The sequence below is a fragment of the Ischnura elegans genome, chromosome 8, assembly GCF_921293095.1.
Source record: "Ischnura elegans chromosome 8, ioIscEleg1.1, whole genome shotgun sequence".
NCBI lineage: Eukaryota > Metazoa > Arthropoda > Insecta > Odonata > Coenagrionidae > Ischnura > Ischnura elegans.
This window is the reverse complement of record NC_060253.1, coordinates 18,125,748-18,151,223: the sequence shown is the minus strand read 5'-3', so window position 1 is coordinate 18,151,223 and position 25,476 is coordinate 18,125,748. Positions and strand designations below refer to the sequence as shown.

General features: G+C 38.5%; 1 protein-coding gene across 3 annotated transcripts in view; it reads right to left on the bottom strand.

The window, feature by feature from the left end:
* LOC124163964 (multiple epidermal growth factor-like domains protein 10) overlaps positions 1-25,476 on the bottom strand; it is a 102,214-nt gene that overhangs the window by 28,414 nt on the left and 48,324 nt on the right. For all 3 annotated transcript variants that reach the window (XM_046541103.1, XM_046541101.1, XM_046541102.1), the window contains exons 6-7: positions 19,784-19,930; positions 4,637-4,759 (exon numbers count right to left, since the gene is read on the bottom strand). In XM_046541103.1, the coding sequence (XP_046397059.1) occupies positions 4,637-4,759; positions 19,784-19,930 (270 nt within the window). The remainder of the gene's footprint in view (positions 1-4,636; positions 4,760-19,783; positions 19,931-25,476) is intronic.

The following is a 25,476-nucleotide window of genomic DNA, read 5'->3' as shown; positions in this document are numbered from 1 at the left end:
CACCATTTGCATCATCAGCTGAAACAACCCTTTTTGGGGGGAAATATTTAGTATTCTGACGAAATTTCGGCAAGAAAAAATTTCCGTAGTAAACGTTCTTTGGCCAAAAGTCTCCTGACAATAAGTCACGGCCAACACACTCATCATTTACAGAAATATGAAACGAGGCGTATTCCCCTCTATTTACCTTTAACTGTTCAATTTCAATTGAAGCGTCGGTGATTTCGGGCTTTTCTTCTCCGATGTACTTCCGGACGTCTTCCGCTGTTGTATTCGAAGGAAGGTTCCAAATGTGAATGTGCACACGCTTTGGAATACCCATCAGAGAACCTTTTTTGGCAGAACAACCCACAGTTGGAGGAGGACGACGTTTGCGTTTATGGATCACTTAAGTGTAACCTTCGTCAGTTTTGTTGTTGCACTCGTCGATTGATTCAGATGCTGGACACTCAATACGCAATACCCCATAGTTTGTTTGATCTACACGTAACGCTTTTTTCTTTTTGTTATTTACCACTTCTTTTTTGCCGGAAACAGTCGTTGCTCCAAAACCAGCTTCATTTTTGTCGTTCACCCGATGCTTGGCAGCGTCACGAGAGGCCTCGATTTCATGATTTGCGTCACTATTAGAAACAGACCTTGTTGCTGCTGTGTCTGCAAAACTCACATTTTTCACTCGAGATTCCTTCCCAGCATTATGTAGCTTAGCGTTATCTTTGATGTTGCGAATTTCTTCTTTTAATAGTTCGATGTCGTCCGCCATTTTATGAAGTTGGTTTCCTTCGTTAACGCGACATGATAAGCACTTCCAGAATAAACCATAAAATTCCTCCAGAGCTCTTAAAGCAATTTCTTTCAAGCCCGTACACTTATGATGATATAATTTCTTGCAATATTCACAGTGGAGGGCTTTTTCACTAGTTTTTAGATGGTTTTTACACTCGTTACATTCTACGTTTATCGGATCGGACACCATCTTTCCTTCAATCTATGGTGCAAGTTCTTGTACAAATTACTATGTAAGCGAGAACGTATAGGAAATAATAGGAGTGCTTGCGTAGGAAATAGAACCTTTTGTTTTCGACAGCTAAGTTTCAGGCATTTGCTATAGCCCAAACATTCTGTTACTACAGAAATGCAATAAATATGACAAGGAATTGTAATGTTACCAGGGCAAAATTCAACTCGCATGTATGTTTTATAGGTTCCGCGTACATATGGTAACTGACCGATCTAAATGGAATGGAAATAGAAGGTAAGTACCGTCATTCCTTAATTTTACACTTGAAATTATAGTTGCTTGGTCTCGCACTTTGGCAAACAAATTTTGAATAAACCATTGCTCAGCAAAAAAGAAAGGTGGTCTCTATGCTCCAAGAGAACCGGAACAGAACATGAGAGAGAGCATTGTTTGGCCGACTGATCGAAGCTACCGCTGAATTCCAAGTAAGTTTAATGTGACCACTTAATCATTTTCTCTAGGTGCACACTTGTGGCATATTAGTGTTTCCGCATGCTCCTAATTTTTCTTGATAAGTCAGCCAGTAATATCTCGAGGAGAAATATGGCTCTACTTTGACCAACATGACTGTCTTGGTACAACCATTACTTGACAACAAAAGGTGGTGTCTTCTTCAGCTGTTCAAAGGTGAAACTTAACTCTTATTCCCAGGTTGCATGATACAATTTATGGTGCAAGTTCTTGTACAAATTACTATGTAAGCGAGAACGTATAGGAAATAATAGGAGTGCTTGCGTAGGAAATAGAACCTTTTGTTTTCGACAGCTAAGTTTCAGGCATTTGCTATAGCCCAAACATTCTGTTCCTACAGAAATGCAATAAATATGACAAGGAATTGTAATGTTACCAGGGCAAAATTCAACTCGCATGTATGTTTTATAGGTTCCACGTAATGTTTTTTTTAATTTTTACTAATCTACTTTCATTACATTCCAGCATGAATGAAGTGTGAAAGAGGCAAAACAAGAGTATCTTCCTCGTGAGGGCTGAAATCGGACCACGCTGTGTCATTTCTTTCGACATGTAAATTCAAACAGACATCAAAAAAGAACATTCATATCTTGATGGGATAACAACCAATGTTTAGTCTTTTCACAAAACGTTTTTGATCAGAAAAAAAATTTGATCAGAAAATGTCTTTTAATGCTAAAATATTCACATCAGTGAGTATAAATATCACCCTTTTGGCATGCATGCTCATTTTAAAATAATGCTGCTATCACTCTCTGAAAGTATGAAGCTTTAATCAAAACAGCCAAATCAACCTCGATACATGGAGACGTGTTCGCTTGAGACAAGACTTGTTTCAATCTCAGAGACTTAACCCTTTCCTGCCGCCACCTACAATCGGAAAACATTTTCCATGGTACAAGTAGCATGAGAATATTTTTAACATCTCTGTATGGAGCTCTTTTTTTGGGAACGTATGGAGCTTATTTATTCGTCCCTCAGATTTTTGAACCAGCTCAATGGTGTGTCCATCCTTTACCCCGGCCACTGAACTACACCCTTTACCCCTATCACAGCATGAATCCACGGTCAACTTATCCCTTTAGCAGAGTTTTATTCAACAAATAATTGTATTTGATTTCCAATAATTTACTCTCCTAAAACAATTACTAACATTTTTTTAAGCATTGAGGAATTTAAAACGGATTTCTAGTTTTAATAACGACAAAGTTAGTATATAAAAGGTATAAGGCTATAAGTCCAGAAGTCTGATATTTTTAACGCTAAAATTTTGTTTAAAAACTGCTGAGATATGTCGACATACACTGAAGAGAATAGGTGGGGCTGTGGATGAAGAGGAATTGGAGTCCGTCACAACAACTGAGGGTGTGGAAAATGGCAGTGGGAATGAATATGAGCCATGCTCATCTGAGAGTGATGAGTCTGCTTATGAATTTCAGGACCCTGATGCAATTCTCTCTTGTGTAATTAGGAAATCCAAAATGTATATTGGCGTGCCAGATGAGTGGCTTCCTCATGCAATGTCTTTGATAATGAAATACACTAAACTTGGCCAGAGAGACATTTCATTTACTCTCATGAAAATCAAGGCAAATGATTCTTTTGAAAGGCTCGCGGATCAATTTTGCATATCATGTGGCTATGCATGTTTTAAAATTTTACAGAACTAAGCCAATCCTGGCACACACATTGAAGGAACTGATCTATTGGCCTGATAGGGTGACTATAAAAAGGCAGCTTCCCATACCTTTCATTGTACTATGGAGATGAAACCATCAGGTAACTTACCGAAGTGCCTTCGTTCCTCTAACTTCCCGAATGCTGAAGCAGTCGTTTCCCTTCAAATACTCCGCCACCATAAATATATCTACTTTTGGTAGATTATTTGTATTTCGTTTATCAAAATTTACCTTTAATGCCATGTTTTCGACAATTTTCCCAGTCGCATTGAGGCCTCATACAGGCAACTACGGGTAAGTTACGTCACCAACCGTTTCTTCTCCCGCTGATTTCCTTGGCATTTTAAGGATTTTATTATTCATTTAATAATATATTTCTCCATTTTACTGCATTCAAACCTATGTTTTCTTCATCTACTTCCTTTCCTCTACACGCTGAAGAAATATTTAAGCGCAAAAAATTTTTATGCAAACACCCCATTGCATGTAATGGGGTTGGATACCTTTTAACACTAGAATGCTGAAGGGTGTCATTTTTTTCAAAGCTGGCTTTTAAAGAGTGTTGTAGAATAAAATATTTCGTGACTTTTAATCATTATTAGGGCTTAATAAGACAACAGTGTTAGGGATACCCCCTCTGTTTTTTCCGTCATAAAAATTCAAATTTACCTTTAATGCCGGAGGGGGTCATTTTGACACCAAGTATATTTTATCATTTATTTGTTTGGTTTAGGTGTTTCAAGGGATGCAGTTTGATTATTACTAGCCAAATTATTATTTTAGAATAATATATTACCTTCACGATTGTTTATGTTTTACATAATTTCAATAAATAATGGCTGTTAATCATTTTTTCGAAAATTTATTAGCTCCTAAGGTAAGTATATTCCGATTTTCCTTGAAACCAACTAAATTTTATCGCGATGACACTTATTTGCCGTGAAACGTAAGTGTAGTCAAGTGCGCAACAATGCAGTTGGCTTCTGCTGAGACTCTGTATTCGGCTGCGTGGTGCGGAGTCTGGCAGACTGGGTTGCTGGCGTGTCACGACCAGTCGAGACGTGCTTCTCGACTTGCATTGGCAGTTTGGTCTTGATAATGGCACTGTACGGATGTGTTACGTCAGAGAAAATTATTGCAATACTAAATTATATTCCTGCCTTTTGATGCCATGAATTGCATGAATGGACATCTAGCTTTGTTTGAAACAGCAGTTCGTCAATGGTTATGTGTGGTCCAGGCTATGGTTAGGGTATTGTAGTACTTCAGTGATGAAGGAAGAACATCTTAGCATGTACACACGACTAATGCATTCCGAGGGCTGATGAATGGAGAGGGTAGTGGATTTTGGGAATTGTGCTACGTAGTTACTATCCCACAGCACTGAGGTTCTAGTGGGGGAAACCGGGGATTTTCGGATTTTTTCACCCGATCATTTTCATCAAATAAAACAAAAGATACTTACATGCCAAGCATTTTTCTCTTCCACTTGATGCAGTGTAGTGATCCTTGCATTTGCAAATTTTTTCAAGGGTGCAAAAGGCATTGTCTATGCATGAATCATCTCCTTTGCATGGTTCATCAATATCTGAAAAAAAACAAAAAGATGGTTAAAAGAACATTAACTACTGCAATGTCTAAAAATGCACACAGATATAGACATACACAGATATATACATACCTAGAACATTCCATTTGGAAAATTTTGAGTCAGCTCATAACATTAACTGGCATCATGTTATTGCCTCTTTAGGTAGAAAAAATATCAGCATTCACTCAAGGTGAGTGAGTGGAAGTAGGTTCTGACTTACTAGTAGTGACTAAAATTTTCTATGGTGCATTGACTAAATTTCGATTCTGTAAGCTTAAACACTTTCTCATATAGACACTACTTGACATGGCAAACGTTGTTTTGCCATATAAATTATGTATTTCTACTATCTGTAAAAAAATCAAGACAACCTAGTTTGAGGAGCTCTAATGTCCAAACGAAGCAATCAATTTCAATGCAACAGAAATCTAGGTTAGAGAATTCATCTTTATGTTGAATTAGATATGGAAGCAGCGTATTAGCATATGGAAGCTTTAGAGTCAGCTCATAACATTAACTGACATCATGTTATTGCCTCTGTAGGTAAAAAAAAATATCAGCATTCACTCAGAGCGAGTGAGTGGAAGTATGCACTGACTTATTAAAATTTCTTGTGGTGCATTGATTAAATTCAAATTCTATGAAGCTTAAACACTTTCTCATATAGACATTTCTCTTCCTTTCAAGTCAATGAGACAAAATTAGAATCCATCAAAATTAGGATATACCATTTGGATAAAAAAATGTTCTCAAACATGATAAAACTTGTTCCCTTAATATCTTACTATAAGTTGCCATAAAAACAGAAAAATCACACAAGGATTTTCATAAGGATAACACATTGACTCTATCACATCACATGAAAATTTAATTAGAAAATTTCTTATAATGCTAAAATATTCACATTAGTGAGTGCCTAAAAAATATCTGCCTTTTGGCATGTATGCTCATTTTAAAATAATTTTACTATCACTCTCTGAAAGAGTGAAGCTTTAATCTAAACGGCCAAATCAACCTCGATACGTAGAGACAAGTACGCTTGAATTAGACTTGTTTGAATCTTAGAGACTTAAAACCCTTTCCTGCCGGCACCTACAATTGGAAAACGTTTTCCGTGCTACGAGTAGCATGAGAATAATTTAAACCTCTCTTTACGGAGCTCTTTTTTTGGGGGGGAGTTAACCTGGTATTTTCATCCCTCAGTTTTTTGAACCAGCTCAATGGGGTGTCCATCCCTTACCCCGGCCACTGAACTACACCCTTTACCCCTATCACAGCATGAATCCACGGTCAACTTATCCCTTTAGCAGAGTTTTATTCAACAAATAATAGGGAACTTGCATACATTTCAGAAACAGTTGTGAGCTCCAAAATCATGTAGAAATACATGTTTGCGTATCACAGTGAAAAGGTTTTATTACTTTTTGATGTCGTTAGCGATATTTTATTCATTAAAGTTCAAGAGAATTTTCAAATACGAGTGGGACTCGAAAACGCCCGATGATTGGCTAGCGGCAAATTGACGTCATAGTTCAGTACGAGGAAGCGAAGGAAGCAGCATAGGCATTTGGACACAAGCGACGGCTTGGTTGTGAGGCATTTCTTAGTTCCAGTACAGTGAGTCCTCGTTTAACGTTCCTGAAAAATGTGACGATAAACGAAATGACGTTAATCGAAACATATATCCCATAAGAAACAATGTTCAAAGTGAATATCGGCTTCTATACGCGAAAAAAATTTAGCGTATCATATCTGGGGCATTTTTTACGATGGGAATTCGATATGGTGGTCGCCCGGGCAACATCGTCGCAATTAAAGGAACCAACCGATGTGCATCTGAAATGTTTTATAGTTCATAACTGTTGTAGATTTAAATTGCCGCCAAGGTGTGTTTTATTTTATGTATGTTTTTTGCATCTCGTTTGTTTATGAGTGTCAATTTTTTTTTTGTACTTCCGGTTCAAGGCTTGTGTAATGGCTGTCGTATTAATAAACGTGTTGTGACGCATGATGCGGATCCAAGTTTATCTCTCTTATTATGGCATTAAATGAAACATCCCAACAGGTTATGGGCCCAGAACGTTTCGAAATGCCTGGATACATTGAAACGTAGAGAGATACGGTTAGAAATAATTATATTGTTTTGTCTCGTGGTGCAGTTTTTTTTTAATCGGTGCGAGTGTTTCGGTTTGACTATGGCGGCGACTAATAGTTCGCGTTTAGCCACTTTGGTGGAGAAACTGAAAGAAAAGGACGATTATATGAACTGGAAGTTCAGCATGCAGCTCATTTTAATGAGAGAGAAGCTGTGGACTTACGCCACGACTCCGCTAACTACGGATGCTGACGCAACGGTGAAGGAAAAGGACACTGATGCTTGGTCCTTAATTTGCCTTCATGTGGATAAATCCCTCTATCCATACGTGCAAAATACCACAACGGCAAATGAAGCTTGGAAGTCTTTGGAAGATTTGTTCGAGGGAAAGACAAAGACGCGGTGGATGAACTTATGGGATGCTTTGCTGGATGCAAGGTTAACGAAGCATAACGGTAACGTTCAGGAGTACGTTACCTCCATCCTGGAGCTAACAAATAAGTTAGCAAGTATGGGGAAACCTGCAGATGACGGCTTGGTTGCACTAATCATGCTGAGGGGTTTACCGAAAGTGTGTTTGCCATACCGTATGGGGATTGAGGCGACAACGTCGGATAAGGATTTCACCACCAGCACCATCAAGGAGAAGCTCCTCAATGGCAGCCTGGATGAATATCTAAAGTTGGAGAATGCGGAGGAGGAGTCCGTGTTGTTCACCAGGAACCTGAAGGGCCAGCATTCATCCGGTAAGCCGCCGAAGGAAAGGGAATCGACGTCGAAGTCGTCGAATTACAAGAGGCCAGATAAAAAGAAGGTAAAGTGTTTTAAGTGCTGGCAGATGGGCCATTACAAGTCGGAATGTCCCATGAACGAGGCGAAAAAGGATTCATCCTTACTATGTGCTCTAGGTGTGTCCTCATTCAGTAAAGATGACTGGATTATAGATTCAGGTGCATCAGCTCACATGACCCCACACAAGGTTTTAATGCGTGATTATAAGCAGGGAGTTGAAGGGCACAGTGTGCGATGTGCTGATGACTCCACCCTGGTGAGCACAGGGAAAGGAAATGTGCTAGTGAAATTCTCTGACCAAGAGATCAAACCTATCAAAGATGTAACTCTAGTGCCTGGATTAGCCACCAACTTAATATCTGTTTCCCAGTTGGCAAAAAAGGGTTTTACAGTGGTGTTTGGTCATGATGGCTGCAAAATATATGACCAAGGGAACTGTAAAATTAAGGGTAAAGCTGATTTTTCCGGTACTTTGTCAGAGGGTATATTTAAGTTAGATGTCCAAGAGCCTGTACCAGTTGACATTGCATGTGCTGTTGGTGATATTTCAAAGGTTTTGTGGCACAGAAGGCTTGGGCATGTCCTCTCTGATTCAGCTCTGAATATTATTGTGAAGGAGCATGGTGTGGAATTAGAGTGTTGTGACTTAAAATTAAGTAATGATTGTATTCCTTGTTTGCTGGGTAAGCACCACAGATTCCCATTTCCTAAGGGTTCAGTCACTCGTGCTGATAATGTCTTAGATCTAGTGCACATGGATCTCTGTGGTCCAATGAGTGATATATCTGTGGGTGGGGCTAAGTACATGTTTGTTCTAGTTGATGATCATTCCAGAAAATTGTTTTGCTATTTTTTGAAGTCCAAAACTGAAACTTTTGATAGATTCTGTGAGTTTAAAACTTGGGCAGAGAATAGAACTGACCGAAAGTTAAAGGTCATAAGATCTGATAATGGTCGTGAGTTTGTAAATCATAAGTTTGAATCCTTTTTAAGGCAGCATGGAATAGAGCATCAGACTAGCACCCCATATACCCCTGAACAGAATGGTGTAGCAGAACGTGCTAATCGCACAATATGTGAAATGGCTAGATGCATGTTGTTTGATTCAGGCTTGCCTAAGAATTATTGGGCAGAGGCCTGTAACACTGCAGTCTACATTAAAAACCGTGTACCACATAGAGCCATTCAGGGTAAGACACCACAAGAGTTGTGGGGAGGAAAAATTTCATCTCTAAAACATTTGAGAGTTTTTGGGTGTCCCGCGTATGACCACGTTCCTGACCAGAAAAGAGGTAAGTGGGATGCTAAAGGGAAAGGATTAATTTTTGTTGGGTATTGTGAGTCAACAAAGGGTTACAGGTTGATTGATCCTAAGAATCCCTCAAAAGTGATCAAAGCCAGAAATGTTGTTTTCTTAGAAAACTTTGATAGACAAAATTTGTTGGATGAAAGTGTTCCCAGTAAGGTTGAGAAAAGTGGGGTGTACCATTTTTTATCTTTTTTCCCAAGTAATGAACCCAATTTGCCTGAAAATAATGTTGAATCAATTGGGAATAATGAAAGGATTGAAGGTCAAGATTGTGTCTTGGGTAGGGAATTGCATTCTGATATCCTAAGTGTAGAAGATGGTGATGGATCTTTTGAAGTTGGGGAATCAAATGTAGAAGGGGAAAGAAGGTACCCATTAAGAATTAGGACCCCTAAACAGTACCCTGACTTTGTAACCTCTCTTTTAGCATTGGGCAGTTCTGTAAGTAGTAAGGATCCCATATCAGTTGATGAGGCTTTGACTGGCCCGGAAAGGTCATTTTGGAAGAAAGCAATGAATGATGAAATGCAGTCCTTTGAGTTAAACAAAGTATGGGACTTGGTGACCTTACCGGCTGGGGCTAAAGTGGTGGGGAACAAGTGGGTTTTTAAGAGGAAGCCGTCCTCAGATGGCTCTACTCAATTCCGTGCCAGGTTAGTGGCCAAAGGGTATTCACAGTCCTACGGGGTGGATTTTCAGGAAACTTTTGCACCTGTTGTCCGCAGGTCTACTCTGAGAATGCTAATTGCCCTAGCTGCTAATCTGGACTTGACCATCAGTCACTTTGATGTAAAGGCAGCATTCCTTTATGGCAATTTAAACGAAACTGTTTATATGTGCCAGCCAGAGGGAATGGAGTCAGATAACCCTGAGAAAGTGTGCAAATTAAATAAGGCCATTTATGGCTTGAAGCAGTCAGCAAGAAGCTGGAATGAGAGAGTTACTGGTGTGTTACTTAATCTGGGATATGAGCAAACTGAAGGTGAAAGCTGTGTATTTATTAAATCATCAGTCAATTGTAATTTAATAATAGCTTTGTATGTAGATGACTTCTATGTGTTTCACAATAATGATGCATGTAAGGATGATCTTTTGTTTGAGCTTCAAAAGCAGTTTGAAGTTAAAGATCTTGGCCAGGCTACTGAGTGCCTGGGAATGAGACTTACCAGGGATCTAGGTAAGGGGACAATTGTATTAGATCAGAGTGGTTACATTGAAAGTGTTTTGGAGCGTTTCCACATGACTGATTGTTTCCCCTCAACCACTCCAATGGATAATAATTTGAAAGTTAGCCAACTTAAAGGAAAAACAGTGAAAGTGCCATACCAAGAGCTAATTGGTTCTCTTTTGTATTTAAGTTGTAACACCAGGCCTGATATATCATTTGCTGTAAGTGTCCTTAGTGGCTACAATAGTAATTATCAGGATGTGCACTGGAGTTTAGCAAAAAGGGTACTGAGGTACTTGAAGGGAACTATGAATATTGGACTTGTGTATAAAAAGGCCACAGATGTAAATTTAAATGGCTATGTTGATGCTGGTTTTGTGTTTGATGATAGTGATGGTTTATCGTATCGAGGGCAGGCATTCATGCTTGGGAAATGTTTGATCTCATGGGAAAGCAGAAAGTTGAAGAGTGTTGCCCTAAGTTCGACTGAGGCAGAATACCTGTCTTTGTCAGAGTCATGCACTGAGGCCCTCAGCCTGCAAAGTTTACTTGCAGCCTTCACAGGCAAGAAAAACGAGGTTGTGAATTTGCATAATGATAATCAAAGTGCGTTGAAGTTGTGCAAAAACCCAGTTTTTCATGGAAGAACAAAGCATATATCTGCTAAGGGTCACTTTATACGTCAATGTCACAGAAGAGGTGAAGTGAATGTGCGTTACTTGTCCACTAGTGAAATGCCAGCAGACATTTTGACTAAGCCATTAGGCAAGGTCAAGCATAGAAACTGTATGCAAGGACTATGCATGGCGCCAATTTATGGGGAGGTGTTGTAGATTTAAATTGCCGCCAAGGTGTGTTTTATTTTATGTATGTTTTTTGCATCTCGTTTGTTTATGAGTGTCAATTTTTTTTTTGTACTTCCGGTTCAAGGCTTGTGTAATGGCTGTCGTATTAATAAACGTGTTGTGACGCATGATGCGGATCCAAGTTTATCTCTCTTATTATGGCATTAAATGAAACATCCCAACAATAACAAAGTGAGACTTGCGTATAACATTGGCGAAAGCGCATACTCATGTGAAATGTGTATTCTTTTGGCAGTCCGGTAGAGAGTCTTACGGTGAACTTATTTCCACCTCGAAGCTGTCGATGATACTTTCAACTTAAAAATACCTTGCCTGGAGGGCGACAGGAAGCTCTGAGGAAGCCAGACTATTAATGTTTCAATTTAGTAGCGATAATATAGACGAACTTCCAACACAATCTACCATCTTGTAACTCAAAACCCCGAAACCACTTCCTATTCTGCAGAAAGAATCGGTCAATCGCATTTCGATTAATATAATAGATACAACGTCTTCAGGTGTTAATAAGTTACTTTTGTAATTAGAAGGCCTTCCTAAAGTAACATTAAAATTTGAATATTTTCCAAACAGAGTCTTTAATACATTTTGGGAGCTTTTCTCACGATATATCTGAAACCTACTCTAAAGGCGAGCTCATCGTCATTGCGATCGGTTGTCACTTAAAAATTCCGTATCGGAAATCCTAGAGGGATGACCTTCGACGATGACCATGATCACCTGCACTCTCACTATCACTGGAACCCGTGGTGAAAATATCATCCCAATCCAATTTCTATTTGGTTTTAACTGGGGAAAGAGCAACATAGAACTGCACATTCTTTGGACAACTTTGGGTTTGACTTTCCCTCAAACATCCCATTTCCCCTGTGGTGCACATCAGTCCTATCTTTATACGATAGCCTAACAACCTTTAAATGGATCCTTGGTTATTCCTGACAACCAACTAAATGGAAATTGCTGATCCACACGTCTTCCTCTATCTCCACAGTTTCCAAATCAAGGGCCGCGGAACTTTCCTCATTGTGACTCAACTTTTTCTGAAAAGCAAGCCGGCGTAGAATAAAATCAAAGAATGCTGCGATTCATTTTTTGTGACCACCTCTGGATTCCATTCTTTTTCCATCTACAACTTCCTTTATCTTTGGGACAAGACGATGTTTAAATATTTTCATTAATTTATAACAAAATATAAGTTCTAAAAATACCCAAAAGCCATTTTATTAATCCGCACTGACGAGTGTAAATTAATGTGGAAGATGAATGCTGTAGACGTAGTAGTTTTCCTTAGGTTGAGTTGCAAAGTTCATGAAGTTGACAAAACGGCTAATTTTTCGGTGCGCGGAGTCATTTATATTGCACTGGCCGTGTCTATACATTTTTCAATTTTTTTGTAATAAAATAAATCAGAATTTAGGATAAAATTTCCTTTAAAATGACATATAGTTCATTATTATAGCACGCAGTGAAGCCAGGGTATAAATTTGCAAAGTACTGCGGCACATCATTTTGACGCCGACAGTAGAAGACAACGCTGTCTTCTTGGCTGGCACTCGAATGCATGAGGATCAACGTTGGTCTATATTTTCATATTTCCTCCCTTGATTTTAAACGTCATGGAATTTTCTATGTCCTTCCGTAACTGAAATTGAACAAGTGCCATAAATAATTTGAGTCCATCATAACCATCGAGAAACACCTATCTCGATTTTTGTTGTGAAGTTGAGTTTTTATTCTACGGCGGCCGAATTATCGAAAAATCTCAGTTTCAAGTTATTCAGTCAATGAAATATGGATATATTATTAATATTAAAGTTATCTTCGCTCACATAGCACACGGGTTTATCATTCCGTTAATTATACTCTTATTTTTCCGTAACGCTCATCCCGACAGACGGCATGCATCGAGGCTTTTCTTCTAATTTCCTTCGTGGGAATGCAGACGAAAATTTTTCTGGGGTGTTATTGCATAGAGGAACAATGCACCACTTGTAATTTTTCCTTACTTCACCCATGTTCTCCTTTAAACGCAACGTAGCTCTTCCAAACCTGCAGTTTGGGCTTGGATCTTGGACTCCTACTGAACTATGACGTCACGGCCAAAGATTAGTGGGGGCGGTATTTTTTAGCCCGCGAAACTCGGGAGACTTTTGGGAGTCATTTCCTAGTGTATAAACTGAATTTTAAGCGGAAAAAAGTATATTGCGGTACTAAGTATTTACTGTAGTATATCAGCATACTGTTTATAAAAAGTATGCAATTTCCCTATTGTATTTGATTTCCAATAATGTACTCTCCTAAAACAATTACTAACATTTTTTTAAGCATAGAGGAATTTTAAACGGATTTCTAGTGTTAATAACGACAAAGTTAGTATATAAAAGGTTTAAGGCTATAAGTCCAGAAGTCCATTCTTTTAAACACTTAAATTGTTTAAAAATTGCTTATGCATAGAAAAAAATGGAGAATTCATTTCAAAGAGCAAAAAAATTGTAGTGTGCAATAAAATATATTAATGAAAAAACGCTTACACTGGACGCCATGAATGTAAGAGAAAAATATTAATGTTTATATGTATATTTGAAAATATCCATTTGAGTTAACAAAATAAGTTGTTTTCTTGAAATGGCAAGTTAGAAATTTCAAAAATTATAAAAATTTGAATAAACTGAGACATAGTACTCGATAAAAAAGTAATAAACAAATTTACATTTAACATTAATATAATGAGGAAATCAATCCATTGCTTACATATTTGCTGTCTGATGCAGTTTTACCTTAAAAATAAATGACTTATTATAGCTCAAGGAGAGTTTGGTGGAGAAATGAAGGTGCTTTCCGAGACGGCACAGGAAGTTTTCGCACCTGAATACGAGGGTGGACCATCAAGATACAAAAATCGCGCTTAGGAAGTTACTAAAAAGGTTTTGTTTCTTTATTTCCTTTAATGACGAAAAAAGATGCAAGAGGACTGGCAAATTCATATGCATCGATAAAATTGTATCTCATCGATAAAACTGTATTCGGTCTGGGACTATTTTCTTTCGCGGGTGGTGCCATCGTGCCATATCCTCCTAGAAAGATCACATGCCTGCACAAGCCGTTGGAGATCGCATCGTTTACGTCACGTCTCACCACATTTCAGGGATTTTTGTGGTTAAGTTTGTGAAAAATAGAGTGTCTGGTAATGGTGAAGTTTCCCTTATTCTTTAATTTCATTCACTGGGCTTCAGAAACGTGTTTGTGAGATATTTTTGTTAAAAGTGCCTTTCGGTGCCTTTCGTGTGTGTATTGTCGGGATGTAATGGAAACTCCGGGACATGGTTCAAGTTTTTAGCTTTCCAAAAGATCCTGAGTTGAAGAAGAAGTGCATTTGGGCGTAAGAAGAAAACATTTCACCCCTACGAAAAACTGTGAGGTATGTACTCCCATACAAAAAAATCTGTGCTGTAACTGCACTAAATCTGCACTGTAACTGGACTAAACTCTGTGTTTAGCACAGTCACAGTACACTTTTCTGTACTAGACTGCACTATGGCAGCTAGAATTTGAGAAGAACTGTACTGTAACAGTGCTGGATCACTGTGCTTCAACTGTGCTAGAGCTCAGACTGCACTGTGACTGGGCTGGGTAACATGACTGGAGCTGTACTATGGCTCAAACTGGACTGTGACTAGGCTGGGTAACTGGACTGGAACTGTACTATAGCTCAAACTGGACTGTGACAGGGCTAGAAAACACCCTAGTAGAAAAAAGTGTGTTCATTCAGTGTTCTTTTTATGTTCATTTAATGTTCAAATTGTGTTCCTTCTATGTTCACCGAATGTTCACTTTATGTTCTTTTTATGTGTTTTGTGACAGAAAGAACATAAAAAGAACACAAAATGAACACTCGTCTGTGAACATAAAAAGAACATAATTTGAACACAAAATGAACACTTTTTTGAACATCAAAAGAACACAAAATGAACATAAAAAGAACATTTTGTTGAACAACAAAGAAAAAGCTTTCACGGAAGTCCCATCATTACCATGAACACTTTCACATCTTTGTGAATCCAGATGTCAGTGTTTCGATAAGTTTCATTTCATTTCCAGCTTTTTTTATTAGAAAGAAACTTATTTGCAAAAGGCAAATGCTCAGGCCTTATCCCTGTTTAGTATGCAATAAAGTACATATTGAGAGTGTTTTCAGGTGTTCCTTGATTGCATTCTCGGATCGTTCAATGTCCATTTTTTTATGATATGCCTTCATTTTGGAATAATTTTCCCGGAAATTCATTATTTTAAATTTCTAGAAATATTATGGAAAACTGCTAAAAAATACAGTTTTGTGGATTTCAAGATGGCGAAATTCAAACTCATTTTTGGTAGACAAAATCTCCAAAATCATCTGTATTACTTGTTTTATGTAAAGCTACTTGTCATGACACATGAACTGCAGTTATCCACAATCACCTCCAAGGAATGAGAATTTTTATACTGGTTCATTTTAAAGAACAACAAAGAAAAATGTTCATTTTGTGTTCAACATAGTGAACATAAAATGAACATATTAAAAAATGTTCAATTTATGTTCACCATGGTGAACATAAAATGAACACAAAGTGAACATAAAATGAACTCTTAAAAAAATGTTCATATTGTGTTCACCATGGTGAACAGAAAATGAACTCAAAGGGAACTCAAAATGAACATAAAGAAAAATGTTCATTTTGTGTTCAACATAGTGAACATAAAATGAACATATAAAAAAATTTTCAATTTGTGTTCACCATGGTGAACATAAAATGAACACAAAGTGAACATAAAATGAACGCATAAAAAAATGTTCATATTGTGTTCACCATGGTGAACATAAAATGAACTCAAAGGGAACACAAAATGAACATAAAGAAAAATGTTCATTTTGTGTTCACTGCAAGATGAACATAAAAAGAACATAAATTGAACATCAAAAGAACACACCAGGAAATTGGTGAACATAAAAGAACACCAAAAGAACATCAAAAGAACACTTGAACACTGAATGAACATATAAAGAACACCAAAAGAACACAATTTTTTCTACTAGGGCATGACTGGAAGTGTACTGTGGCTAAAAGTGGACTGTGACTGGGCTGGGTGACGTGACTGGAACTATACTATGGCTCAAACAGCACTGTGACAGGGCTGGACTTAAACTAGTCATTGACGGGAGAAAGTATTTCCTATATTATTTCATATTACGATCAACTATCATTTCCATGAGAATATGAATGCGTAAATTATATAAAAATTTATGTTGGCATTACCGCGACAATGCATAGCTCCAGCTTGCTTATTATTTTGGTAAAGTATGGTCAAAAGAACAACTTCCGCCGATACTCTGCCATCTTTGATAGACAGCACTGGTGTTGAACCGGTTGTAACATTACTTGTTTACGTGCTCTGAATTCTACGCTGTACGATGGATGCGTCGATGTAAGATCGACGCTAAGATCGTGAAGAAGTGAACTTTACTTCAATTACATCAAAATTAGCTACTTAGCCGGGAATTTTTCTTGCGGGTGAAGTGATATCGTCGATTTTGCTGAAATCCGTGTGGTTCGCGATGAATCAACTTTCCACGATTGATTCCGACGACTCGCAATCTACTCCTTGCGAAGCACGAGAGACTTGAAAAAAGACATATCTTTATTTATACTCTGCTGCTGGGGGTAAGTACTCAACTTCTCTAAAATTAAATTCAGACAAACTTAAACAGTCAAATTTTGACGTAACACTTTATTAGATATCAGCATGTAATGTGTTTTCCTTTAATTTCAGGAAGGAAGCCAAAGAGGCAAATGAATTGAGCGGCCATGCCTTAAAAAGACTTTCATTTTTATGTTATAATCATGAGTATATTTGTATTTAATAAATTTCTTTTATTTTCATATCTTATTGTCATTTATTGTGCTCCACGGCGTTAGTACTGAAACTTCATCAACAAAAACTATCGAGGTGGGCATATTTGTGGCAACTAGACAAATAGCACTGAAGTAAATTTTGATGGTTTTTATGTTGAGTGCCCGTTGATGTGCAGAATAGGATTTGTCAATTTTTCTCATAGAACCTAAGTGCTTCGATAGCAATATTTTTAGTGCCATAAACTTTGTTCATATTAAGGAAATGGAACGTAACAAATTCAGTGAGTGACTGTTAGGAATATGGTTTATCTTTCCTTAGACTAGTCAACATTCGAATGAGTGTAGTCGTTTTGGCCACTGTTATCTCTTTGCGGTTTTCTGATTGGATCAGGCAACCAATCTTCAAACACCTAAAAAGGGAACAACTATATATCTCTGCTAATTGGCCTATCTTGATTTAATTCTGCTTCTTGTTTTCAATAAGATATTCAGGGAATGCAATAGCCACATCAAGACTGTCAATTATTGATTCATGGAAAGAGTATTACAGTAAAAACTGTGCTATGGCAGCTGCACTGTGGCTGTGCTATGGCAACTGCACTATGACTGTGCTAAGGCAACTGTACTGCGACTGTGCTATGACAACTCCACTGTGACTGTGCTATGACAACTCCACTGTGACTGTGCTATGGCAACTGCACTCTGACCGTGCTATAACCGTACTGTGATGTTTCAATTCAAGTGCAGTTTAAGTAGAGTCACAGTACAGCCCTTTTAGCACAGTTACAGTGCAGCTTTAGTACAGCCACAGCACAGATTTTTTTGTATGGGCTCTTTCTCGCTGTAATTATTTGGATGTAATTTTAAGTTAGAAGTGGCTTCGGGATGTTGATGCATCAACATGTTGATGCATCAACATCCCGAACTATTCAGTACTAAAAATGGTGATTCAAAATATTGTAGCAGCAATTCTTTTGAAAATTCTTGCATTTTAGTTGTCTTTTTTGTATTAATTCATTCGGTAAACGTGTGGTTAAAGGAGAAACTAGGAATAAGCTGCCAAGTTTATAGGATCGAATATTGCTTCTTAGCTTGCCCTATGGTGTATTACACGTCGGCTTTCATCATTTCAAATTATCTTATGCTATAGTTAAAAACAATAAAAATATCAGGCATACAAATAATTACTATATTTACGAGCATAGTAATTTGATTTCTCATGCAGAAATACCAAAAATTGGAAATGATTTGACCTAATAAGTTACATGGTATTTTATTATTTATTAATTTTAGGTGTGTGAGCTTCACATCGCACCTTGTGATATCAGAAAATAATCTGTGGCCTTGGACGAGAAGACGAGGAGAAAATTCTTGCTGAATTGAAGGTGCCCAGATTGGAGGAAGGTACCATTGCTTCACTGTTACCTGTCGCCAAGAAGACAGACATAGTGGCAGAAGTGACATATTTGTGGATGTGGATTTGATTTGTGCAAGTTGATGCTGTGATAGTGGACGTTCATTGGAGAAAGTATAATTGAAGATAGTTTTTATGTATCGACCAGTCCTCTTTTAAATAATTTTCTATTCGAAAGAGAATAAGAGTAATTGTTTCGCTAAATTAGATGTGGGATAGAAGAGAAAATTGGAAATATTATTGTGGTTGACAATAGAAAATACATAATATATGTATTGTATTTCTGTGGGTTTTTTCTTTCCTGCCTCTTTAAAATTTCTTGTGGTGGTGACTTCATGCAAAGTAAGTATAAAATCGGAGGTGTGATCTAAGAGATACCATGTTTTATTTTACAAGTGTTTATGCTGGTGATTTGGCAGGACTTTCATATTTTTAATAGGTTGATGCATTTACTGCAGTGACCTAGAGACTTTTACTCATCCCAAATAATTTTTCAAATACTTTAGCGCCTGATATGGGTAAGTTTTAGTAGCTGAGACTGAACTATACGTTAATTTTTGCTTGCATTTTGATGAATTCGATCATACTAATAGCAGATGTGTCAGCAATCCTGTTTCATCGGCAATTTTTATTTAAAAATTTTATTTCGTCAGGCTTTAGGGTAAGCTTTTTAATGCGCGTGGGCTATGTGATGTCTTATTTAGTGTCAAAATTAATAAGAATTTACTCTTATTAACATCTCAAGGTTTCCAAGTAAGTACGAGCCACTTAAGAATGCTGGATGCTGGGGATGCGTGAATTAGCCTTGAGAATCTCATTTTTCGCAGTTATTTAAGTGGCCGAATAAGTTTTGTAAGTTCTCAATAGGTAAATAATACTGTATCATGAATTCTAAATACCATGATATAGTATTATTTACCTGTTAAGAACTTACAATTCATAATGATTCGTATTAAGGTTCTCGCTACGGTCGGTAGCTATCGATTGTGTTGCGTTCGATACATTTTTCGATCATGCGAGTTACGATATATCTAATTTTCGACCTAATCGATTGAGAGTAGCCTGAGTGCTGTGTTCCTGCGCGCTTCGTATCCTATCGTACGTGCTTCGCAGCGGACATTCACATGCTGCGTACGCGCTTCGTCAACAGGCCGCGAATGGAAATTATCCATTGACGAAAAGCGACGGAGCGGCACAGTATCCCCATAGTCAATGGGTACTATGTACATACGAATTAGATACGGATGGTTCTGTGCCATCTGGGTTATGTTATCAACGCACGTCTTTCGGTGAAAATGCAAATATTTTATGGCCTCAAAAGGCATTTTTTCCCACGAAATGGCCTCCCTGCAGATATTTTTGTTTCAAGGGAATTTTATCCCATTCAGAAATTTTCATCAAGTTATGAGTTAAAGAACCAAATTTCGTTTCTTTGAAATGAATATTTTTGGGAATGATTCCACAAAGTACTTCTGAATCGAATACCTACATGCTGTGCACTGTGCGCCACCTTCAGCACCATGGAATCCAGCTGGACATATGCATTCTCCTTTGCCTTTTTCAAGGCTGCACTTAGCATTTCTCACAAATTCACACCCCAACCCATTGAAGCAATGGCTGCCAATAAGTGCATTGCCTGTAAAAGAGGAAGAAATTTATATTAGATGATGAAATACGAGCTACAGAGGTACAACAGGGGATATGATGTACACATTAATACGGTAAGTACAATACGAGCATTCATCAAATTAAGATTCATGTTCCATGTTAGTAACAGTGTAAACGTTTTTGAAGAGTCAACTTGAAATTATGAAAGTGAACCTGTTTATTTTAGTTGCTATGTAATGTCAAAGATATAAATTTGTTGATTTAATCTTGCTATTAACAAAAAAAATGGAACACTGAATCAATCGGTCAAAACTTTGAATCTCTTTGTCGGGTAGGCTAATGGATTTTACATTTTTGTAGGTCCCACCGAGATTCAGTTTGCAGAGCATTGTTTCGTGATAAGTACCCCAGTGAGAAATGGTTCATCGAATCTACGTCGAATCTTCGTCGATTCGACGACTATAGATCGATATGTGGTGGACGTCGATTTTATTTGTTCAATCGACGATTTTTCGACGTGTTATTCTCATTGGTCAGCGGGGCCAGCGTGTTGATTGGCTGAGTGATGTTGTGACAAAGTCTTAAATTTAACTGTGAGACTCTATTAAAACATATTGTTGTATCCAGGGTGGTAGCCCTGTCCCAAGGATAAGACATGTGAGGACGGGGCACGCCCGGCAGTTGTTGGCGGGACTACGCCATGCGTTGTATCGTGCATAGCCCAGAATTAAAAGTTTATTTCCTAATGGACTCTTGTGTTTTCCTGCAATAGAACAATTTGGCGACGAGGACGGGATATTTGGAGTCCGATACTGTCGTGGGTTATGTGTCGTGTGGTTGAGGCTTTACGTGAGTTTCGGGAAAAAAAAAACTGATCGGTCGACCGCGCCTGTGGTACGTGCCATTCTGTATCTTCACGGACCTATTGCCTAAATATGAGTATAGGAGTTTTTGATCAAAGTGTCGAGAGCATCTCGACCTACCTTCTGCGCCTAAACAGCTATATGAGGACATTACGTCCTCCTGTTGAGGATCTCGGCAAGAAGGATTTCTTAATTGGTCACATAGGAGGGGCAGCATTGGAGAAGCTAGCTGTGAATCTTCACCCTCTCACACCGGACCAGCTGACTTACGAACAATTAGTGGAGGAGCTTAAGACCATATTTACACCGGTGCGCTTCTTTCGTGCTGAGAGGCTGATCTTTCAACGTCGTGTTCGAGAACCCAATGAAAGTTTTTCGGAGTATGCCCTGGCGTTAAAGAAGTTGGCTGCCACCTGTGATTTTGGGAACAGTATGGAAGATAGATTAATTGACCAATTTCTGTATGGTCTTAATAGTGAAGAAATAACCACTAAATTGGCTGGCGAAAATGTTCCTTTTAAGAGATTCGTGGCCAAAGCGTGCTATATGGAAGGATCTGCGGAATACGCCAAAAGCACTGGGGATAGTCCTGCCTCAGTTTCGGTAATTAATAAGAGATCTCAACCTCACTGTAAGCCATTATCACCAAAGAACATTGTGAAATGTTTTAATTGTGGAGGGCCTCACTATGCTAACTCATGTGACAAGCCTTTGAAGTGTACTCATTGTGGCAAGGACGGGCATTCAGTGAAATTCTGCCGTCAAAAGAGTAAAGATAAGTTCAAAATGAAAAAGATGGTAAAATCCGTGCTAGAACAGACACCAGAGGAATCTAGTGACGAAGACTGCCACAGGTATGTGGGGTTGTTGCAGTTGCATCAAGTGCAGGGAACCCAACGAAATCGGCGCACGTTGACTGTTCAGATTAATGGTGCACCTGTAACTATGCAAATAGATTCGGCCGCAGATGCATCCTGTGTAGGAGAAGATATTTATAAGAAACATTTAAGCCACTTGAAGTTGACGCCCACCTCTAGGTTATACAATTGTTCCAGTGCCCCCTTATCATTACTCGGCGAATGTCAGGTTAATGTTATGTTTGAAGGAATTGAATATGTGTTACCTCTGGTTGTGCACAAAGGGAAGTTTCATTGCTTGATGGGTCTTCCGTGGCTAGAAGTGCTTCCTATAAATTGGTACAGTCTTTTTCCAAAGAAAGCTGTAAATGTGGTTGCCAATGGTAAAACTGTGTTAGAGGATCTTAAGAAAGAGTTCCCTTCTGTATTCTCTGGAAAGCCTGGGCTAATCAAGGGTTATGTCGCCCAGATTGTATTGAAACCAGATTCTGTACCAGTTTTTGTATCTCATAGACAAGTGCCTATTCCATTGCGAGACAAGGTAAGAAAAGAGTTGAAAAAAATGGTTGAACAAGGGATTTTGGAGCCCACGACCAACACACAGTGGGGTACTCCAATTGTAGTGGTCCCGAAATCCAATGGCGAGGTGAGAATCTGTGGGGATTACAGTTGTTCAGTAAACCGTTGTCTGAGTATGGATCATTACCCACTACCACTGATAGACGATTTGTCTTTACTAAAAGGTGAGTGTTTCTGTAAAATTGATCTTTCTCAGGCATATCTACAGTTAGCCGTTGGTAAAGAATCACAATCTATATTAACTTTGAGCACCCATGTAGGTTGTTTTAAAGTAAAGAGAATGCTGTATGGGATAGCTTCTGCGCCCGCTATTTTCCAGCAAACCGTTGAAAAAATCTTACAGGGTATTCCTAACTTATTTGTGTATCTTGATGATATTCTTATTTATGCTGAAAATTGGTGTGACTGTTCCTCTGTTTTAAAACAGGTATTAGGGCGATTGGCCCAACATAACATTGTCATTAACGTACCTAAGTGTGAATTTTTTGTTAACAGAGTCATATTTTTAGGTCATGTGCTAGATTCTCATGGGTTACATGTTGAAGAATCTAAGGTTAAGGCTATTGTGAATATGGGTGCGCCTTCAAATGTGTCTGAGTTGAGTAGTTTCCTAGGAGCTGTCAAATTCTATTATAAATTCCTCCCAGATGCATCTACTTTTATGGAACCCTTAAATAAACTATTGAAGAAAGATTTCCCTTGGTCTTGGGGTAAAGAACAAAAGGAAGCCTTTGCAAAATGTAAGACAGCCCTTAGTAGTAGCCAGGTACTTATTCCTTATTCCCTTAAGTTACCTATTAGACTAACTTGTGATGCCTCTCAAGTTGGGGCTGGGGCAGTTCTATCTCACATTCTCCCTTCAGGGGAAGAGCGCCCAGTGGGCTTTGCCTCAAAAACTTTTACCTCCACCGAACGCAATTATGCTCAAGTGGAGAGAGAGGCTGCAGCAGTAATTTTTGGTGTCACCCATTTTAACAAATTTCTTTGGGGGAGAGAATTTGAACTGGTTACTGACCACAGTTCTCTCACAATAATTTTTGGGTCAAAGACTGGTGTCAAGCCCCTCGCTGCTGCACGTCTTCAGCGTTGGGCAGTATTACTGCATGGCTACAGATTTAAGATTGTGTATAAAAAAGGGATAAATATCCCTCATGCTGATGTTTTAAGCAGACTTCCATTGGCAGATGATACACCAGTGGAGTCTCCTGAAAATGTAATATGTTTAGTTAAGACATTAGGTGTACCTTTGAATGCCCAGTTGATTGTGCTAGCCACAGAAAAAGATCCTGATTTATTAAAAGTACGGATGTACATCCAGCATGGCTGGCCCTCTAAATGTGATGATCTGCGGTTACAACCTTACTTTAAGAGACAGTTAGAACTCTCTATTAATAACCAGTGTGTCACCTATGGTTCGAAAGTTTGTATCCCAAAAGCTCTACAACGTGATGTCTTAAATTTGTTGCATGATCAACACCCAGGAATGAGTAAAATGAAAGCACTTGCTCGTGGTTATGTCTATTGGCCCACTCTTGACCAGGACATTGAAATTATGGTAGCTTCTTGTGAGCCATGTCAACAGGTCCAAAACTCACTTCCTCAAATACCATTTTCTCCTTGGGCATGGCCAAAATCTAAGTGGGAGAGAGTTCATGCCGACTTTTGTTATGTAGAAAATAAGACATTGCTTATTGTGGTAGATGCTTATTCTAAGTGGCCGATTGTTGCAATTATGAAGGAAACAAGTTCTTCTGCAGTAATTGAAAAACTTGAGTCCATGACAGCTGCATATGGGTTGTTTAAAGTGTTTGTCTCCGATAATGGCCCACCTTTTCAGTCCCAAGAAATTAGTGAGTTTCTTGCTAGTATGGGTGCCAAACATCTGTTTTCTCCCCCATACTTACCAAGAGCAAATGGTCAGGCAGAGAAAACTGTGCAGCATGTAAAACAGGCTCTAAAGAAATCGGTGCTTGATAAATCATGTGAAGTATTGTCCTTGCAGCGTAGGATTAACAAATTCCTAATGGCTTATCGTACGACGCCACACACTGTAACTAAGATAGAACCTGCAGAGTTATTCCTGGGGAGGAAGCTTAGAACAAAGTTGTCCCTATTAAATCCAATGAGCATTGTGGAAGACCGGGTGACTTCCTGTAATGAGAAGGTGGCCTCCAAACATAACACTAAATTACCGGAATTGAAAGAGGGTGATACGGTGTGGACACAGGGTGTTAAACACAATGTAAAACAATGGAAACCTGCGACAATAGTAAAGCAAGTGAGTGCCAAGTCCTTTGATGTCTTGTGTGATGGGAAACTAAAAAAAAATGTCTCCCTTCAATTCCTTCGTCCAAGAATTGTGTCCTGTGAAGATAAGAGAAATGAGTTTACCCCACCTGCTAATGTCAATACCGAGGAGGTTGCTAAAATCCCACTTCCCCAAAATGATATTTCCGAGTCAGACAGTCCAGGATCTGCTACCCATGAGAATACTCATGAACCCTTGCCTAGAAGCCCTGTATTGGCTAAGCCTTGTTCTACTCCCTTGAGTCGCCCATCACGAAAAAGGCAGCCACCAAAATATTTGAATGATTTTCTTATGTAATGTATCTTATGTTTTCATGTATTTAATTTTCATGTTTGTAAAGGGTTATTTTAGTGGAGGGGAGTTGTTGTATCCAGGGTGGTAGCCCTGTCCCAAGGATAAGACATGTGAGGACGGGGCACGCCCGGCAGTTGTTGGCGGGACTACGCCATGCGTTGTATCGTGCATAGCCCAGAATTAAAAGTTTATTTCCTAATGGACTCTTGTGTTTTCCTGCAATAGAACACATATGTTACACAAATCATAAAGCTAAAATTAAATAATTATTTTATTAATTCATACACATTAGTCTTAGGGTGCGATTCATAGACGACACTGAAATTGCTCACTTAACAAAGTCTCTCTTTACGGTAAAGTGAGACTTTAGCTAAAGTTCGATGCAGAGTCGTTTCAAGGATCTCACTTTATAAAGTGGCACTTTAGCTCCTAAAGTCTCGATCATGCATAGAAATTTTGAGTGTTGGCAATGAACGCTGCGAAAAAGTGAAGAAAAAGATGACACACGATTTTAAATGCGTACTTGTTTACAATTGTTTCTAGCGAGTTTTCGTGTTGTATTTTGCTAAGATTTTATTAAGCTGCATTTTCTCGTTTTCTCATATTATGTGCGAATGTAAATGAATACTGCATCATTGAAAGCTTTTCCCCACTACCTTTTTTGCACGTTAAT